Source organism: Ambystoma mexicanum, chromosome 5q (assembly GCF_040938575.1).
Source record: "Ambystoma mexicanum isolate Mex_15411 chromosome 5q, UKY_AmexF1_1, whole genome shotgun sequence".
In the NCBI taxonomy this organism is placed as follows: domain Eukaryota; kingdom Metazoa; phylum Chordata; class Amphibia; order Caudata; family Ambystomatidae; genus Ambystoma; species Ambystoma mexicanum.
This window is the reverse complement of record NC_090933.1, coordinates 991774200-991789974: the sequence shown is the minus strand read 5'-3', so window position 1 is coordinate 991789974 and position 15775 is coordinate 991774200. Positions and strand designations below refer to the sequence as shown.

The following is a 15775-nucleotide window of genomic DNA, read 5'->3' as shown; positions in this document are numbered from 1 at the left end:
CAGAGAACACCTTTGGGGAGGAGCAGCCTTTACATCACGTTGGCCTTCCGCAACAATGCTCTTTTTGAGCACGACAATGAGACAGAGGTCCTTTTACATCATGCTTTCAAGTGCTACAATCACTTAAATTCTAAAGAGAGTTTTTGAGCCAGTATGAGGGTCATTTACATGCACAAATCTGACGCATGGCCAAATTGCTTGGTTTGCACATGCAAAGAGGCAGTTTTCAACTACTTGATATGATATGATATGATGTGGCATTTATAACACGCCTGTACACAAGTGTTTCTAGGCATGACAAGACAAGGAGGGGGAAACAAGGGAGGACAAAATAATGATCTTACTAGGCCGTGTGTCATTCAGATCATGCAAGTGTGGGGAAGAGTGTAGGGGAGAAGTGCCAGGGGACAGGAAGGGGGAAGTGCAGTTAACTCACAAGTGCAGCCAGCGGGCGGCTCATAAGTGCAGAGAGAATGGACTGTAGGGTTGCAGATACAGACCCTTAAGTGCTGGGGAGCCCAGAGGCAGTGTGAGCGCACTGGACATGCAGGAGCCTGGGCCCGAGTTCAGAGAGTGACCAGGTGACCAGTGCGCGGAGCAGTCCGGTGAATCAGTACGGGAGCAGAAGAGAGAAAGCGGAAGCGAAAAGGAAACTCTTGAGATGGTTCTGCTCAAGATTGAGAGCGGCAGGGAGGCTGTTCCAGAGGTAAGCCCCAGCAGAGTAGATAGATCTGCCCCAACTCTCTGCTCAGAGAAGCTTTACAACCAAACTCTCCTACTAGCCATTGGCAAGGTAGCTCCACTGAGCACACGTTAACCTAAACCTTTAGCTCACCTGAACTCCTGGTATACCTCAAATATCAAAGCTCTAGGCTCCACCAAGTGAGCAGCAGAGGCCATGTGGAAAAAGTCACTATCTGCTGCCAACAAAGTACAATTCTTCTACAAAAAGGCTACCCTCCAAGCCAAAAGCCTAACGTATAATGAGCGAATAGCAAAAGCCAAATATGGCCCTAAAGAGCTCTTTGCCATTTTACACAAACTTTAATCACCAGTTACTCTCCCAGACAGCTGCATCAAGGATATCACCTGGTGCTCTAAGATCCAAAAGGCACTACTGGATAAAATCACCCTACTCCAAACAAAAATTGCCACCAAAAGAAACAAACTATTGCTACCTGATTCACCCCCCCAATTCTCCTCCCTCCACCCCGGCCCCTCAACCCATTCAAATTCAGACCAGTCTCCATACTAGAATTCAACAAAATCATTGACGGCCTGAAACCTTTGAGATGCCAGGAAGACATTTGCCCAGCTCTTTTCATAAAAGACTGCATGGCAGAACTCGCCACATTTATTACTTCACTTATTAACAACTCATTCGCCCATGGAATTATTCCCAACAACCTAAAGGATGCCTGGGCCCTCCTGCTCCTAAAAAAGCCTACATTGGACCCAAACATCCCCACTAACTACCGTCCTATTGCCACTGTCCCCTTCCTTCTCAAAATTCTGGACTGGGCAGCATACCTACACATACAAACATTTCACAAATCCAACATCCTCCTTGGCCTACGCTAATCTGGTTTCCGTCCAGGTCACAGAATGCAATCTGCGCTCCTGGACCTAAAAATAGAAATTGATGAAATCATAGACAATGGAAATCTAGCCATTCTCCTCCTGCTTGACCTTTCTGCTGCTTTCGACCTAGTGGACCGCAAAATCCTTTGCGAACACCTCTCATCTGCAGCCCCCCTTTCCACCAATGCCATTGCATGGATCGAGTCCTTCTTGTCCAACCAAATTATTTGGGTCTTCTCGAACTCAGTAGCAGCATCGTCAGCCCCAGGTGTGTGTGGAGTTCCTTAAGGTTCCTGCGTCTCACGTACACTGTACATTATCTTTACTAAGCCCCTCTTTGACCGCCTGGACGAACAAGGTGTCTCCTGCACTAATTATGCAGACGACTCCCAGATCCCTCTCCCAATCTCTGGCAACTACAACACTGACACTAAAGCCCTGAACAAAATAGATCAAATCATCCAAGCATAGATGGCTCAACACAAACTCTGCCTAAATAACAACAAAACAGAGTTGCTCCTCGTGGGGACTCAAACTCGACTAAACAAATATGACCCTGACTATAAATCCTTCGTCATAGACGGGAACTCCATCCCTGTCTTGAAGGAAGTAAAAACCCCAGGGGTCTACCTGGACTCCTCGCTCTCCCTAACCAGACAAGTCAACGTGACTGCCTCTGCAGAAGCCTACACCGCCGAACTCATTAACGCCTGCAGACTATACCTGACTGGCACTAATTTTGTCCAGGATGGATTACTGGAAGGCCCTTTTTTCGCAGGCTAGACCTCTTGCAACATTAAAAAACTCCAAGTCATCCAAATGCCTCAAGAGCGGCATTGAATATTCCAAAAAAAGTACACTTCTTATCGGCCAGACGAAATGCCCATTGGCTGTCAATTCGAGACACCCTCATATTCCAAACGCTCTCCATTACTTACAAATGCCTAGGAGACACGGCCCCTATATGCCTCTCTAACAAATTTGCCAAACCACAATCAAACAGACCCAACCGGGCTGCCCAGTCCCACCTCCTTACCACACCCAAATTCAAACAAGAGATGCCAGGGGGCCACAGCTTCCCAGTCGAGGCTGCTAAACACTGGAACACCCTCCCCCTGTCCCTAAGATCAGACACATCCCTTCGGTCTTTCTACAAAATCCTCTTCACGCAAGACCTGACGGTCACGCTGTTACTGTTCAGGACGCGTCCAATTACTGCGTATGTTCCACTTTACATGTAGGTACGAGTCACCGCCTGCGCCATATTGCTTTGACTCTCTTTACTCTATGGTTACTGTATCATGCCTGCAAATATAATCAGCACCCATATACCCTTGGGTTCGGCGCGCTCTACAATTGTCACATAAATAAATAAATAATGCCTTTGTGTGTTGCTGCACAGGCACATTTGCAAATTCACCAGTCCACTAATCAATCTATTTCACATGGGTCATGCACAATGCACAATCATGCTCTGTGTTTGTGTGTTGCCTGCTGCAAATGTTCCACAAACTGTCATTAACGTTTGAATTCACGACGATGCTGAATGGAATAGCCAGAATTCACCTCATTCCAATGACTCTAGAACCAGAGTCATGGCTGCTGTCTATGTCACACCTTTGCAGCAGCCCTCGAGTTCACCCATCTCCATGACGGAAAGGCTCGGGCTACCTCTTACTGTACAGACCACACTGGACGCCTGGGACAGGGGGTGGGGGGGGCTGTTTCCAGGTTTCCTCTCTGGTTTTAGTAGGGCTGGAGCCTCTGAAAAAGAGGATTTGTTTTGTTTTTCCGAGGGCTGGCTGTTCACATGCAAAGCTCAGCTGAAGTAATAACTGCTTTGGACCGCGGCAATGACAATGGTTTCCGTCTACTCCTTCTAAAATGTGCTCTTATTTCTCCTCATCAGCACTCTCAAAAAACAACTAAACAAGTCTCATCTGCTTTAAGGTTCATCGATGGCGGGAAAAAAAGTAGCAATGCAGCGTCCAGATGTAATGACCAACAGTCAAGCTCAGCCAGCTTCTTAGACCAATAAATACGAAAATACGTTTTTCCATAAATATTCATTGTGGTTATACTGGAAAGTTACTTGGATTTCACTACTACGTGAGTTGATGCATCCGTCCAGAGCGCTTAGACCTGCATTTGAATGTCTTAAACTATCATTGTAAATACGAGAATTGTGCAAAGGATGCAATCCTATTGGCTGACACCTGGCCCTAGAGCAGTGGTTTCCAAACATTTCATGCTGAGACCCTGACACTTGTGAGCAAAAATACTGTTATCGGACCCCCGAAAGCCATACTTATTAAATGCATAATTGTTAAACACAGTTACCATCTCCTCATTTAAAAAAGCTTTGCGCCCTGCCCACCCTGGACCTCCACATGGCCCCCCAGTTTAAATACCACTGTAATAAAGGATGTGAATATTAACTCAACTGGTACCTGTTGTGTTGGTGTTGCTGCTTAGGTCTTGAGTAGGAGGGTTTGCAATCTGCACAGAAACAGACAACCCGGTTGCCCTCCTTTTGCGGTTGCCACCTGCAGAAACGATTTTTGTGATCCGAATTTTATCGGCCGGGATCTTCAGGAAAATGGCCAGATTCTGCACTAGGTTCTTCCCACCGTAGAATTGATCGACAGTCATGGCGGGCAGGTTGAAGGAAATGACGAGCAGCGGGGAGGTATGAACCTCAACCGGGGTGGACCCTCTTAGCAAAATGTAAAGCATATTGTAGGCTGAGTCAAAATAGTTTTCACCAGGACGTGTGGAGTTTAAAGGAGGTACAAACTCTCCTGTGGAGGCAATACATAAACAAATAGTCAGATTTTTGATTATGTAGTTTTACAATAAAGTGTAAATATAATGAAGAGAAACATGTGCTTATCAACACAATTGCTGTGACAATTAAATGTTTCACAGTTTTGTTTTTTCCTTATATGCTGGCGTGTCTGTCTTTTTAATCTGCAAATCCGCCTATCAGCCTTTGATTCTGTCCATCGATCAGCAATTATGTGAATGTGTCTGTTTGTCTGGCCATCCAATTGTTCTTCCATGTTTCAGTTAATCTACCTGCCCATCTATCCGTCCATCCAGCTATCATCCATCCATGTATGTATCCATCCATCCATCCATCTCACAACCCTCTATCTATTAATGTATCTGTCTGTCCAGCTTTCTATCTCTTTCCATCCATCCGTCATCTATCAATGCACCTGATTGTTTATGTAGATGCATCCATCCATCCATCTCACAACTCTCTATCTATTAATGTATCTGTCTGTCCAGCTTTCTATCTCTTTCCATCCATCCGTCAACTATCAATGCACCTGATTGTTTATGTAGATCCATCCATCCATCTCACAACCCTCTATCTATTAATGTATCTGTCTGTCCAGCTTTCTATCTCTTTCCATCCATCCGTCATCTATCAATGCACCTGATTGTTTATGTAGATCCATCCATCCATCCATCTCACAACCCTCTATCTATTAATGTATCTGTCTGTCCAGCTTTCTATCTCTTTCCGTCCATCCAGCTATCATCCATCCATGTATGTATCCATCCATCCATCCATCCATCTCACAACCCTCTATCTATTAATGTATCTGTCTGTCCAGCTTTCTATCTCTTTCCATCCATCCGTCATCTATCAATGCACCTGATTGTGTATGTAGATGCATCCATCTAGCGAGTTAAGACCTATCAATATCCCCATCTAAGTACACATCTATCTATAGGCCCATTTGCCTATTTGCAATCCACTTCTCTGTGCATAGACCATCCAGCCTGTATATTGTTATATTAGAAAAAACAGATCAAAAGATAAGATTGGTTGGTCCAATTCTTGACTGTTATTCATATATATGTTTTGGGCTCATCTATCAATGTCACATCACCCCATAATTCTGAACATTACATTGTTGCATGTGTCATGCACTTGGCCACATGTGAGGCCCCTTTCCATATGTCCAAACCCACTGACATGATCTCCTTTCCTCTGCCAAAGGCATACTTTGTTTGTTTATTTGTAATGCGCGCCAGACCCGCAGGTATCAGGGCGCAGGAGGTGCAAGAAGACTTTAAGCTTAACTTTAAGTGTAACTTTGCAATACGCACATGCCCTGACAGCCCACACGCTCTCTGTTTTCAAGCACCGACAATATAATTGGATACCCCCAGCAGAGTAGTACATTCTGTATATCACCTGAGAATCGGATTACAATTGACCCTTGCCAGCAGAGCGCGCCTGACCCAGTGCCAGAGTGAGGAGGTGCAGTGAAAGGTTGCCTCGCCCTCACCGGGGTCCTCGAAAGCTTGGCAAAAGGGAAAAGAATCGACGTGGTTGCTGCTCGGAGACTGCAGCCATCCGTACATAACTATTGACATGCTTCTGAGCAGGGCATGGAAATGTGCAGGGCCCAGGCAGATTATTCCAACTGGAGTAATAGGGCTGTGAGGGGCAGCATTTCATCAATTCTCAGTTTCGTACAAGCACCTTCGTGGAAGCACTTTTAATATCAATGAAAGGATGTGTCAACACAGGCACTGCCAATGGTCATGTTATCCGACTGAGTGCTCTCTTGCTTCAGTCTAGTAATTGCCCAGCAGCAGAGCATGTGTTATCAATATCCAATGGGAAGGCAGTCTCTATTCGGACCTTGGCGGCCATCCTTCAGTTAGAAGGAAGCGTGGAAGTCTCTGCTTTCGAAGGCCCCAGAAAGCCATTAGTGGATCTAGGTTTTAGCCAGTGTCCCACAGCTGTACATTTTTAAATTATTTGATTTTTAAATTATTTGAACCTCGACCTCTGGTGGCCTGAATGAAACTTGATTTTGTTTGGGATACTGTTCTGCTGTTTGATGTGTTGCTCAATTGTTTTATTGGATACGTTTCCTTTATAAAGCGCACCGAGGCACTTCACTGCCCACTCCTTGCTTTACTAAAAACAGTAACTAAAATGTAATTAAATATAAAATGGATGACATTAGAAAACACACATCTGACCGGAAAAAGCACCTGAAAAAGCAATTTTTTTAACGAAATAAACTGGACTCGGAGACACACTCGGAGACAGAAATGAATATAGGATTCCCACTCTAATACAAAAATCAGGTGCCCGTAGGCTGCTCGTAGGGTGAGGGAGGGGGGAATTATTGAAAGTGGTTTGTAGGCGATTGACATTTGTATTCTAGAATCTCTTGTAAAGATCCATCTCGTTACACCATCTCTTTTGGGAAATGTGCTCTATGTCTCTGCTCTCCCCACTTCGCTATGCTTTCGTGGGCGTTTCGCCTCCTTATAAAAGCACTGTTTTAGGTTTCAGACAGTGCCTCACCGTCTTCAGTGTTGTTGCGTCCCCAGCCACCTTGCACTCTCTAGACCACATGTTCCTGTTCATGACAATGAAGTGTTTACCTCCCTGTCTCAATGTCAGGCATCATTAACCCCTTAACTGCCAGGCTAGTATGCAAGTCTGCAACAAAAAGGACGAGCATACTCGTCCTTGGATCATTCGAGCAGGAGGTAATACAAATACTCTATGGGTCGCAATGTACATTTTACACCACAATGGCAGAGTTTATTTTCATGAATGCAAGTGTGGTGAGAAAACAAGTTCCAAGTATTTGGAGGGATGCTGCCAGCCTGCTGGTCCATCATTCGGTAGCCCGTGGGCAACAGAGTTTGCCATTTCAATCCAGCTAGTGTATCGAAAAGGCTTATACATAAGAAAGTTGCATAGGGAATGATTTTCGGTGGTGATTATTTGAGTGGACTTTCTTAGCATACCGGTTTGATTGTGACTATTGTGTGGGCTGGTCCAAGAGCACTGCCCTAGTATTCGAGTTTAAAAGAGGCACAATGCCAGCCTGTTTATTTATGGTAACCCAAGAGTCAGCTGAGGTAAGCGTGTGCCAACTGGGTATCATTTCAGTGTGATATTTGTGTCACCATGCTTACCGCCACAATGGCATTGTAGAGAGGTACTCCCTTCGGTAAACATGGTGCTAAAATGAATACATGAACGAACACATGTTGAAAATACATAACAAAATAAACATTGGTTTTGTGCTGCTTGCTAAGTCACTGCGTGTTAGGCAAATAGGTGTGCAAAATAATGAATACATATATATGCATTCACTTGTCATAGAGACGTAGGCATGTTTCCTTCTTCGGGTCATTTTTTTTTTTTTTTGCCATTCGGGTACTGCCATTCCAGGCCCCGAGCGCCAATCTCCCCTGACAAGCGATGGTTGTAGAGCAAGCACTTCGCCGTACCTGTAAAGGTGGGGGCTTTCAGCGTGAAGTCTGTTCTGGCCTCATTCCACTGAGCATTGTTTGGCCCGACAAATGTTTTGTTCACAAACACATCCAAGCGCTGGGGATTGGAATAGTAAATCGCTACACGGACAACCTATAAAAAAAAAAAGACGAAAGTGGCGTGAGAGTTCTGATGCAATTGTAATGTGGCTTTCGATGCATAACATGGCTTCCATTCGCAAACGGGCAAGTCAAAGACAGCCCGCTATCCTATACCTTTTGCTCTCTTGGTCCAAAGTTCAGGTTGTAAATGCAATAAGGTATTTAAGGGCTCTCTACTGCACTCTAATCATTAGCAAATATAACAAGAAGTGCCATGGAACGATTAGTATGAAAATCAGTGATTCCTTTGCGAGCATCAGTTAATTCTGTGACTGATGAGCTGATCCGATGGTCTGTAAGATTTCAATTAAACCAAAAAACATGTTCGAGGACCGGGTCTGGCTCATAATATTTGGAAGGCTTTTGAGGACGGGCTCAAAGTAATACCTACAACCCGTCAATTTTTGAATTACACGAATACACCAAATTATTAACATCATGTAGCTATTACAAGTGCATGACTAAAATAGCTGTATTGCAATTGCTGTGTGACGGAAGTCGGTTCCACATGCAATGTCTTTGTATTTTAGTAATGTTCATTGATTGCACATTTTAGTTCGTATGAGCTATGCTTAACAAAGACAAATAACCTGAAATTGAATATACATACATTTACCAAGACCTTAATCACTAAAGCAGATTAACTTGACATTAACGCATCGGAAACAACTTTAATTCATTTCTTAAACGTTATTCAGGAAAGTGTGCTGGGTCTGGCCCTCACCTTGGTATTGTCAGCGTTGAGCAACATCAGTCGGAGGCTCTGAGGGCTGGTGCTTGTGAAATAAATATCAAAGGATGTGTTGCTCGCTACAATGCTGTGGAACAAAGACACTCTCTTCTGACAAGTGTATCCTGAACACCAGCCGTGATCCTGTGGGCCTACAACAAAACAGCCAACCACTGATCAAACTCTTGAAGGCACTGGAAGTCCACAGATAACAGACTTTTTCGAAGAGATCATATTAAAAATATTGATCAGACACTAACACATCTTAAACATCTTAAAATGTAGCTTCTTTCAAATCTGCAAACATATTTTATGGGAACATAATGAGTGTCCAAGTGCCATTTTAGCTTTGCACGTGCAGAATCACGGAAGTGCAGTCGCCATCTCTTTCTATGGAGCATCAGCAGTGGTAATGCCATAGTGACGCTACTCTGTCCAGATGGATTTCCCAAACACACAAACACATCTATCTTAAGTGTGTGTGTATAGTTCCCCTCTTTATATTTCATGAAAATGTTCACAAGTTACATTTTAAGACCACGTCATTGCTCCCAAATATGGACACCGATGTGAAGACGTGGAAAACAGAGAGCCCGTCTGTGTGGTCACAGCTACCAAGGTTTCAAGTGTTGTTTTAACATAACGAGGGGAGTAAATAGTCAGAGGGGGTCACGCATCCAATTCCAGAGAAGGAAGAAGGTGTGGACATTGCATTTATATTGGGTCTTTGTATGGCTGTATGAAATTAAAAGTGCTTTGCCAAGAAGCACTGCACATAGAGTAAGGGGGACACTGAATGAGGTCACAGCTCCATTGCTGTATGCCTCACAACCTTTACAAAGAAATGGCATAGTAGTGTCCAACCTGCTGGTCGTGGTGTTATTAATTTAACTTAATATCTTTAGTACTTGCAGATATATATGTGAACATTTGTGGGTTTTTGGGTTTGTGGGTTTTTGGGTTTGTGGCTTTGCATATATCCCCTAAACAATTCCACGCCATTTCACAAATCTGCACCAAGTTTTGCTCTGTCACCTGTGTGGACCCTCCAAGCATTACTGGCTACATGACATCTGAAAACCCCACCAATTTCCCTGGATTTCAGCAAATGTGAAAATGTGTGCTTTGATGGGTTTGTGGTTTCACCTATGTTCCCTATACAATTACATAGAGTTTCAGCAATTTCCACCACATTCTTCACAGTCACATGTTAGGACGCTGCAGGCTTTACTGGCTACATTACATCTGGAAAGCCTAACCCTTTCCCAAGATTTCAGCAAAAGTGTGCATTTGTGGGTTTGTGGCTTCGTGCATGCTCCATATACAATGCCACAGTTTTACAAAATCGGCACCACATTTTGCACAGGTACCTGTTAGGACCCGCCAGACATTACTGGCTACATTACATCTGGACACCCCACCCCTTTAAAAGTGAACATTTGGGTGGGGGTTTGTGGCTTTGTGGCTTTGTGTATGTTCCCTATACAATTCCACACCGTTCCACCAATCTGCACCAAATTTTGCACAGTCACCTGTTAGGATCCTCTGGATATTACAGGCTACATGGCATCTGGACACGCCACCACTTGAAACACTTGTGTATAGGCGCGTTACAAATACCATATCATATCATATCATATCACCCCTTTCCCTGGATTTCAGCAAAAGTGAAAATGTAGGCGTGGGTTTGTGGCTTCACGAAATTGTGCACAGTTTCCTGCACCCATGAGGGAATGAAAGCCCAGACAACGCCGGGTATATCAGCTAGTATATATATACAATCCAGTGGTGATGGGAGTTGGGGATAATTTGGGTGCAATGGTGTTAGGTACAATTTCCAACGTATGTCTAATTCTCCCCACTTGGCGAGTTCCCCCAGCACTTTTTGCTGGACTATTAGATTTTGCTGACTCTCATGAGTGAGTGCGAACCTTTATCCTCACTCGCTCATTCTTTTTCTGTGACTCTGGGAACTCCTTTTTGTGTACTTTTGGATGGAATCTGCTTTCCATCTTTTTGTGGCATCTATAGTTTCCTATTGCAGCACACAGCACCCTTTTTGCAGTGTTGCTGAAAGCTCCTTGAGCTTGCCTCTTTTTTTTTCCTGTGTTAACATGATGTTAGCAGGATAGGGGCATGGCCGAAACATGTTTGGGGATGCCTGTGTTTCTGTCGAGCGCAGACCTGGCCTGGCAGGTTGGGCTGGGATGCTCCCATTAGTTGCAGTACCTGACTGATTTGCATATGGCTGGAACATTTTTGCAATGGCACAGGCGGCTAAAAAAATAGTGGAGTGGTAGGTTGCCCAGAGCAGCGCCTGTGGTTCAGATTAATTCAAAACCTTCTGAGTCATCACTTTTCTGTTTATAGTTTGTCTCCCTATGTGAGAGAGGGTTTGCCCAGACATGGGTCCCTTGCTCGCTGCACCATAGGGAACCAAGCTGCACCTCACTGATGTGGCCCAACAAGGGTGAAACATGTCTGGGGTTGCTTGTGTTTCTGTGCAGAGGGGACCTTGCTTAGTGTTTCGGGCTGGGCTGTTCCCATTAGTGGCAGTACCTGCCTGATTTGCATATGGCTGGACCCCTTTTGCAATGGCACAGACAGGCTAAACAATGGTGGTGTGGAAGGTTGCCCAGAGCAGTGCCAGTGGTTCAGATTAATTCAAAACCATCACCCATCACATTTTTGGTTATGGATATGTTTTATCCTATCAATGGTTCTTTTGTGAGCTCTGCACACTCCATCTCATGTGGAGTCCTGAGGGGACACAGTGTATTCCCTTTCTCACTTCTCTTCTAACTTTCTAGTTACAGTGACAAGTCTAACTAAGTGGCTGGTGGTAGTGGATCATGTGTCTACTGTTTTTTGTGACACTTACTTGCAGGCTTCTGTCGCAGCTCTGGTAGGGGACACATGGGTCACCACTGAGCCAAAATGTGGCTGTTTTCTTTTTTTGCCACTCAAAAGACTTGTCCTTTCTTGAGCCTTCTTCTGCCAACCTGGGTGGGGAAGTCCTGCTCACTATTTTGTCTTGCCTGGGTTTCCATGGGGAAGCCCACAAAGGAGCCAGTGTGTCTGGGAGATCAGGAAAATGAGGTAGGACACTGAAACTCCTCAGGTCATTGTCCTCCAGTATGCCTGCTAAGATCCAGTTCCAACTGGGTGCTTTGCTGTCCCTTGCGACCAGCCACCACCCCAAGTTTGAATGTGGTATGCATGTTGATTGGCTGGTTTCCTGCATAAAAGGCAAGGGTCCTAAAGCGGAAGCGAGAGTCGACCACTGGAACATCAAATCTAAAGAGGAAGGAGATCCACAGCCACTTCCAGTGACCACCAGAGCCATCTGAATAACCGCTGCTGTCCTGACACCAAAATCAGATCGACAAGGAAGATCCAGACCAGATGACTTCCTCCCTTGGACTGGTGGACCTAACCAGTCTTGAGACAACCTGCATTTTGCGCTGTCCCATGAAAAGCTGCAACCTTCCTGGGCTGCAAACCGCCAATGCCCTGGGACCTGTGACCCTTGTGCTGTGCATCATCTTCTGAAAATAAATCAAATCCTCTCAAAACTTTGGTGGACTCCTTCCAGACCTCTGGAGGCAAGATTACACTTACACTCTTCAAAGCCTTCTCACCTAAGTGCTGGGCCGAGAAAGCGAGGTGAATCAACCGGGCGGTAACCATTCTTCACTGAAGAATACTTTGCCGGACATCCCTCCCCTCGACTGCTGCTGCGAGATCCACTCCAGTGTCCCTTCCTTTATCTCCACACCCAAGAATCCAGTGACTGTGTCTGCTGCCGCTCCACTGTGAGGGCATCCTGTTGCATTGTCATTGTCACACATAAGGTACTGCGGGACTCAAGGTAGAAGTTACCTAGAGTTGTTTCACTGCTCCTGTGTTGTTGTGGTGGAGAATTGTGTGTTTGGGTGTTTGGCCAACTGTGTTTGCCCAGGCCGAGGGTCTGTGCACCTTCAGAGATCCCATTCTGACCTCCCAGAACCCTTTTTACTACAAACATTTTACTTACCTGCAACATTGAAGATGTTTGCTGAACTTGATACCTTTGCCAGCTCCTACTATGCTGTGTCCTTCCCCCCCAAAATCCCTGGTGCCCCAGTGCCTCACCTGACTTTGAGACTTTCGTACACAGATAGGGACCTTTAAGGCATAAGGCTGCCTGAGAAGTGATTATCAGTGATTGTGCTGCCAGTATCAGTTAATCTTGAAAGGTATGATTTGCTAACCCCTGCTACTCGAAATTACTCACCTGCATAACATCTAAGGTCTACTGTTGAAGCGAGTCTTGAATGCAAATATCCAAACTGTGTATATATCTCTGAAGGATTTTTACTTACCTAAAGTCTTTTATTGTGTGTGGTACTGCCTTAGTGTATATAACAAATAAGAATAGTTTTATATAAATACAGTGTGTAAGTGTTTTCTTGACTATAAGTGTGATTTGAGGTTTTTGTACTTACCTATAGCCCTCCTCTCCTTTAGCCTAAGACTGGCTACTTGTCCACAGCTACCAAACCTTTTGGGTAGTTAAGGTCAAGTTGGAGCCCTGTACTCCTAAAAGTGAGTCTTCTGAAGTCGTAACACAGGTGGACATTTGCAAAACTCCCTAACAGGTGGTAGCACTCCAGGACACAAGAATCACTTTCTATTCTGGAAGGGAGACTCTAAGGGTGATATTGAAGTAAATCACTGCTGGACTGTTGTCCATTTCTGGCTGTAGGGAATTCCAGTGATGTGGTGCCAGGAGGGTGAAGGTGTAAAATTGTGAGACAGCAGAGGGAAGATGGGTATTTGAGGAATATTTAGGACCATAAATTGCAAGGGGATGAGTGTAAAAAGGTAGAATCAGCCAGGCAGGGGTGGGGAGGGCTTGCTCATGGATGGATTTAAATTTGTAAGTAAGGAATTAGAATTTGGGGTTATCTTGAGTAGTCACCTTGCATGAATGTTCTTTTCCAAGGTGGGTGAGAATAGTGGGACGTTGTAGAGGATCCAATTAACACAGTTCAGAACCCTGTTGAGAAGAGCAAAGGAGTAGTGGCAAGAGGGAACTGGAGCAGTAATACAGGCTGCTGAGGAACAGTGGCAATGGGTGTTTTTGGAGAGTGAATGGTGCAAACAGGTCTGATGTCTTAGTTGCTCGGGGGGTTAAGCTTGGCGGACATAGCTAGGAAGCTTATAAAGTGTTGCAGCTTCAGGTCCCTGTCAAAGATAACCCCCGTATTGCAAGCTTTTTGGAAAGTGGGGTGGAGGTCATGGGGATAGACATGGGAGAAGAGATAAGGAGTGTGGCATTGGAGGCAGCTGAGAGGAAGGTCAATACAGTTTTAGAGGAGCTGGGAATCAGGCTGCTCAATGCTATCCTTTAACCAATAGAAATACACAGTTACTGATGCAAGAAGACAGCTCAGGGGAATGGATGGGAAGATGATTGGAGTATCATAATTGTGTATATGATATGAGAAGCAAACAGAGGAGGTGAATTTGATGAAAGAGGGGAGACACTGTGAGAAGAGAAGGAGTACAAGAACAGAACCTACAAGGAAGGAGATGGCAGAGGATGGCTAAGGGTTTCAAAAAATGGGGAAAAGAAGTGAATTGATAAATTCTACAATGCACACATTGACCTGTTCTTTAGCGATGCAGCAATTAAGTTAGTGGTGCAATAATTAGTCTGGTGGTGTAACAATTAATCTAGTGCTGAAAACAGTTATCGCAGTGGAGCAGTGGCTCAAAAGTTATTTCGTGTGGACAACCAATGGTCTAATGGAATAACATATAATCTAGTAGGGGCACTGGTGGATATTTTGGAGCAACAATTAGCCTGGGGAAGCCAAGGTTAGACAGCAATTAATCTAGAAGGATGACAATCAAACTAGTTACATAGCAGTTAATCATCCAGCAGTATGGCGCTTACTCTAATAGTACAAAGGTTAATCTAGTGGTGCAACAATTGATCTAGTGGTGTAGCAATGAATCTGGGTTACAAAGTAATCATAGCTGGGATATAATTAATATATCAGTACAATAATTGATCGCAAGTAATCTAGGCGAACAGGATATGAATTACACATATACAACAGTTTATCTAGTGGGACAAAAGTTACTCAAGCAGTGCAATAATCTGAGCAACCAAGGGGTGAAGTACAGTTGGGTGACAAATCATATAGTGATGCAACAGTTGGTCTAGCAATGCAAAGAGCTAACCTGGGTTAACCAAGGTGCAATTTGCAGTTGGTCAACATTTAATCCAGTGATAACACAATTAGTCACTTTGGACAGCAATTAACCAGGAGCAACAAGGGGAATATCACGTGGGATGCTGTCCCTTACCTGGTGCAGATTATGCAAGGAGGGTGGATGAAGGATGGCTTGGGCACCATAGCAAACAGACATCACCCTTTTTTCCTTCCCATTTCCAGCTGCCGGGGCAACACAGCTCTGGGAGGTCTGAGTAAGTAGTCGTGTGGTACACTTCGCCTGCCCAGATCCTCCAGTTGCAAACCACGAGATGTTTGTACGAGAATTGGGAGGTCTCAGTCAGTGAGAAATCATTGATGCTATGCCACCAGACGTTGTTTAATACCTGGTTGGAAGTGTGGGTTGCAGATTACTGCTCCAAGTAAAGACAATGAGCTCTGTGCAGCTGTCTTCAAAACCAAAGGGGAGGCCTCTCTCAGATAGGCTCACAGCACCACTGAAATCCTCCAATCGCAGGCTGAGCTGAGCAAGGGATACTGGAGCAAGAGCAGGGAGGGCTGGTTCCAGGAAAAGGATTTGCGCCATCAGAAAATGTGCAAATACATAGTTGGGAGCGTTAGTCACAGAGCACCTTCTTAAGGTTCCAAATAAAAACAAACAATGAACCCCACACAGTGGTCTTCCACATTGGAGGGAAAGTGCTGCTCAGGCCACGTCATATGGCTGACTAAAATCCTCCAATTACATGCCAGCAGAGCTTGCGAGCATGGGGTGAGGTTGGAGATGGCTAGGTCGTAAGAAGGAATT

At 44.8% G+C, this 15775-nt stretch overlaps 1 protein-coding gene across 1 annotated transcript in view; it reads right to left on the bottom strand.

Moving 5' to 3' along the window:
• Positions 1 to 15775, bottom strand: part of PKHD1L1 (PKHD1 like 1) — a 361418-nt gene that overhangs the window by 29248 nt on the left and 316395 nt on the right. The window contains exons 72-74 of the mRNA XM_069622133.1: positions 8735 to 8892; positions 7867 to 8002; positions 4032 to 4382 (exon numbers count right to left, since the gene is read on the bottom strand). Of these exons, the coding sequence (XP_069478234.1) occupies positions 4032 to 4382; positions 7867 to 8002; positions 8735 to 8892 (645 nt within the window). The remainder of the gene's footprint in view (positions 1 to 4031; positions 4383 to 7866; positions 8003 to 8734; positions 8893 to 15775) is intronic.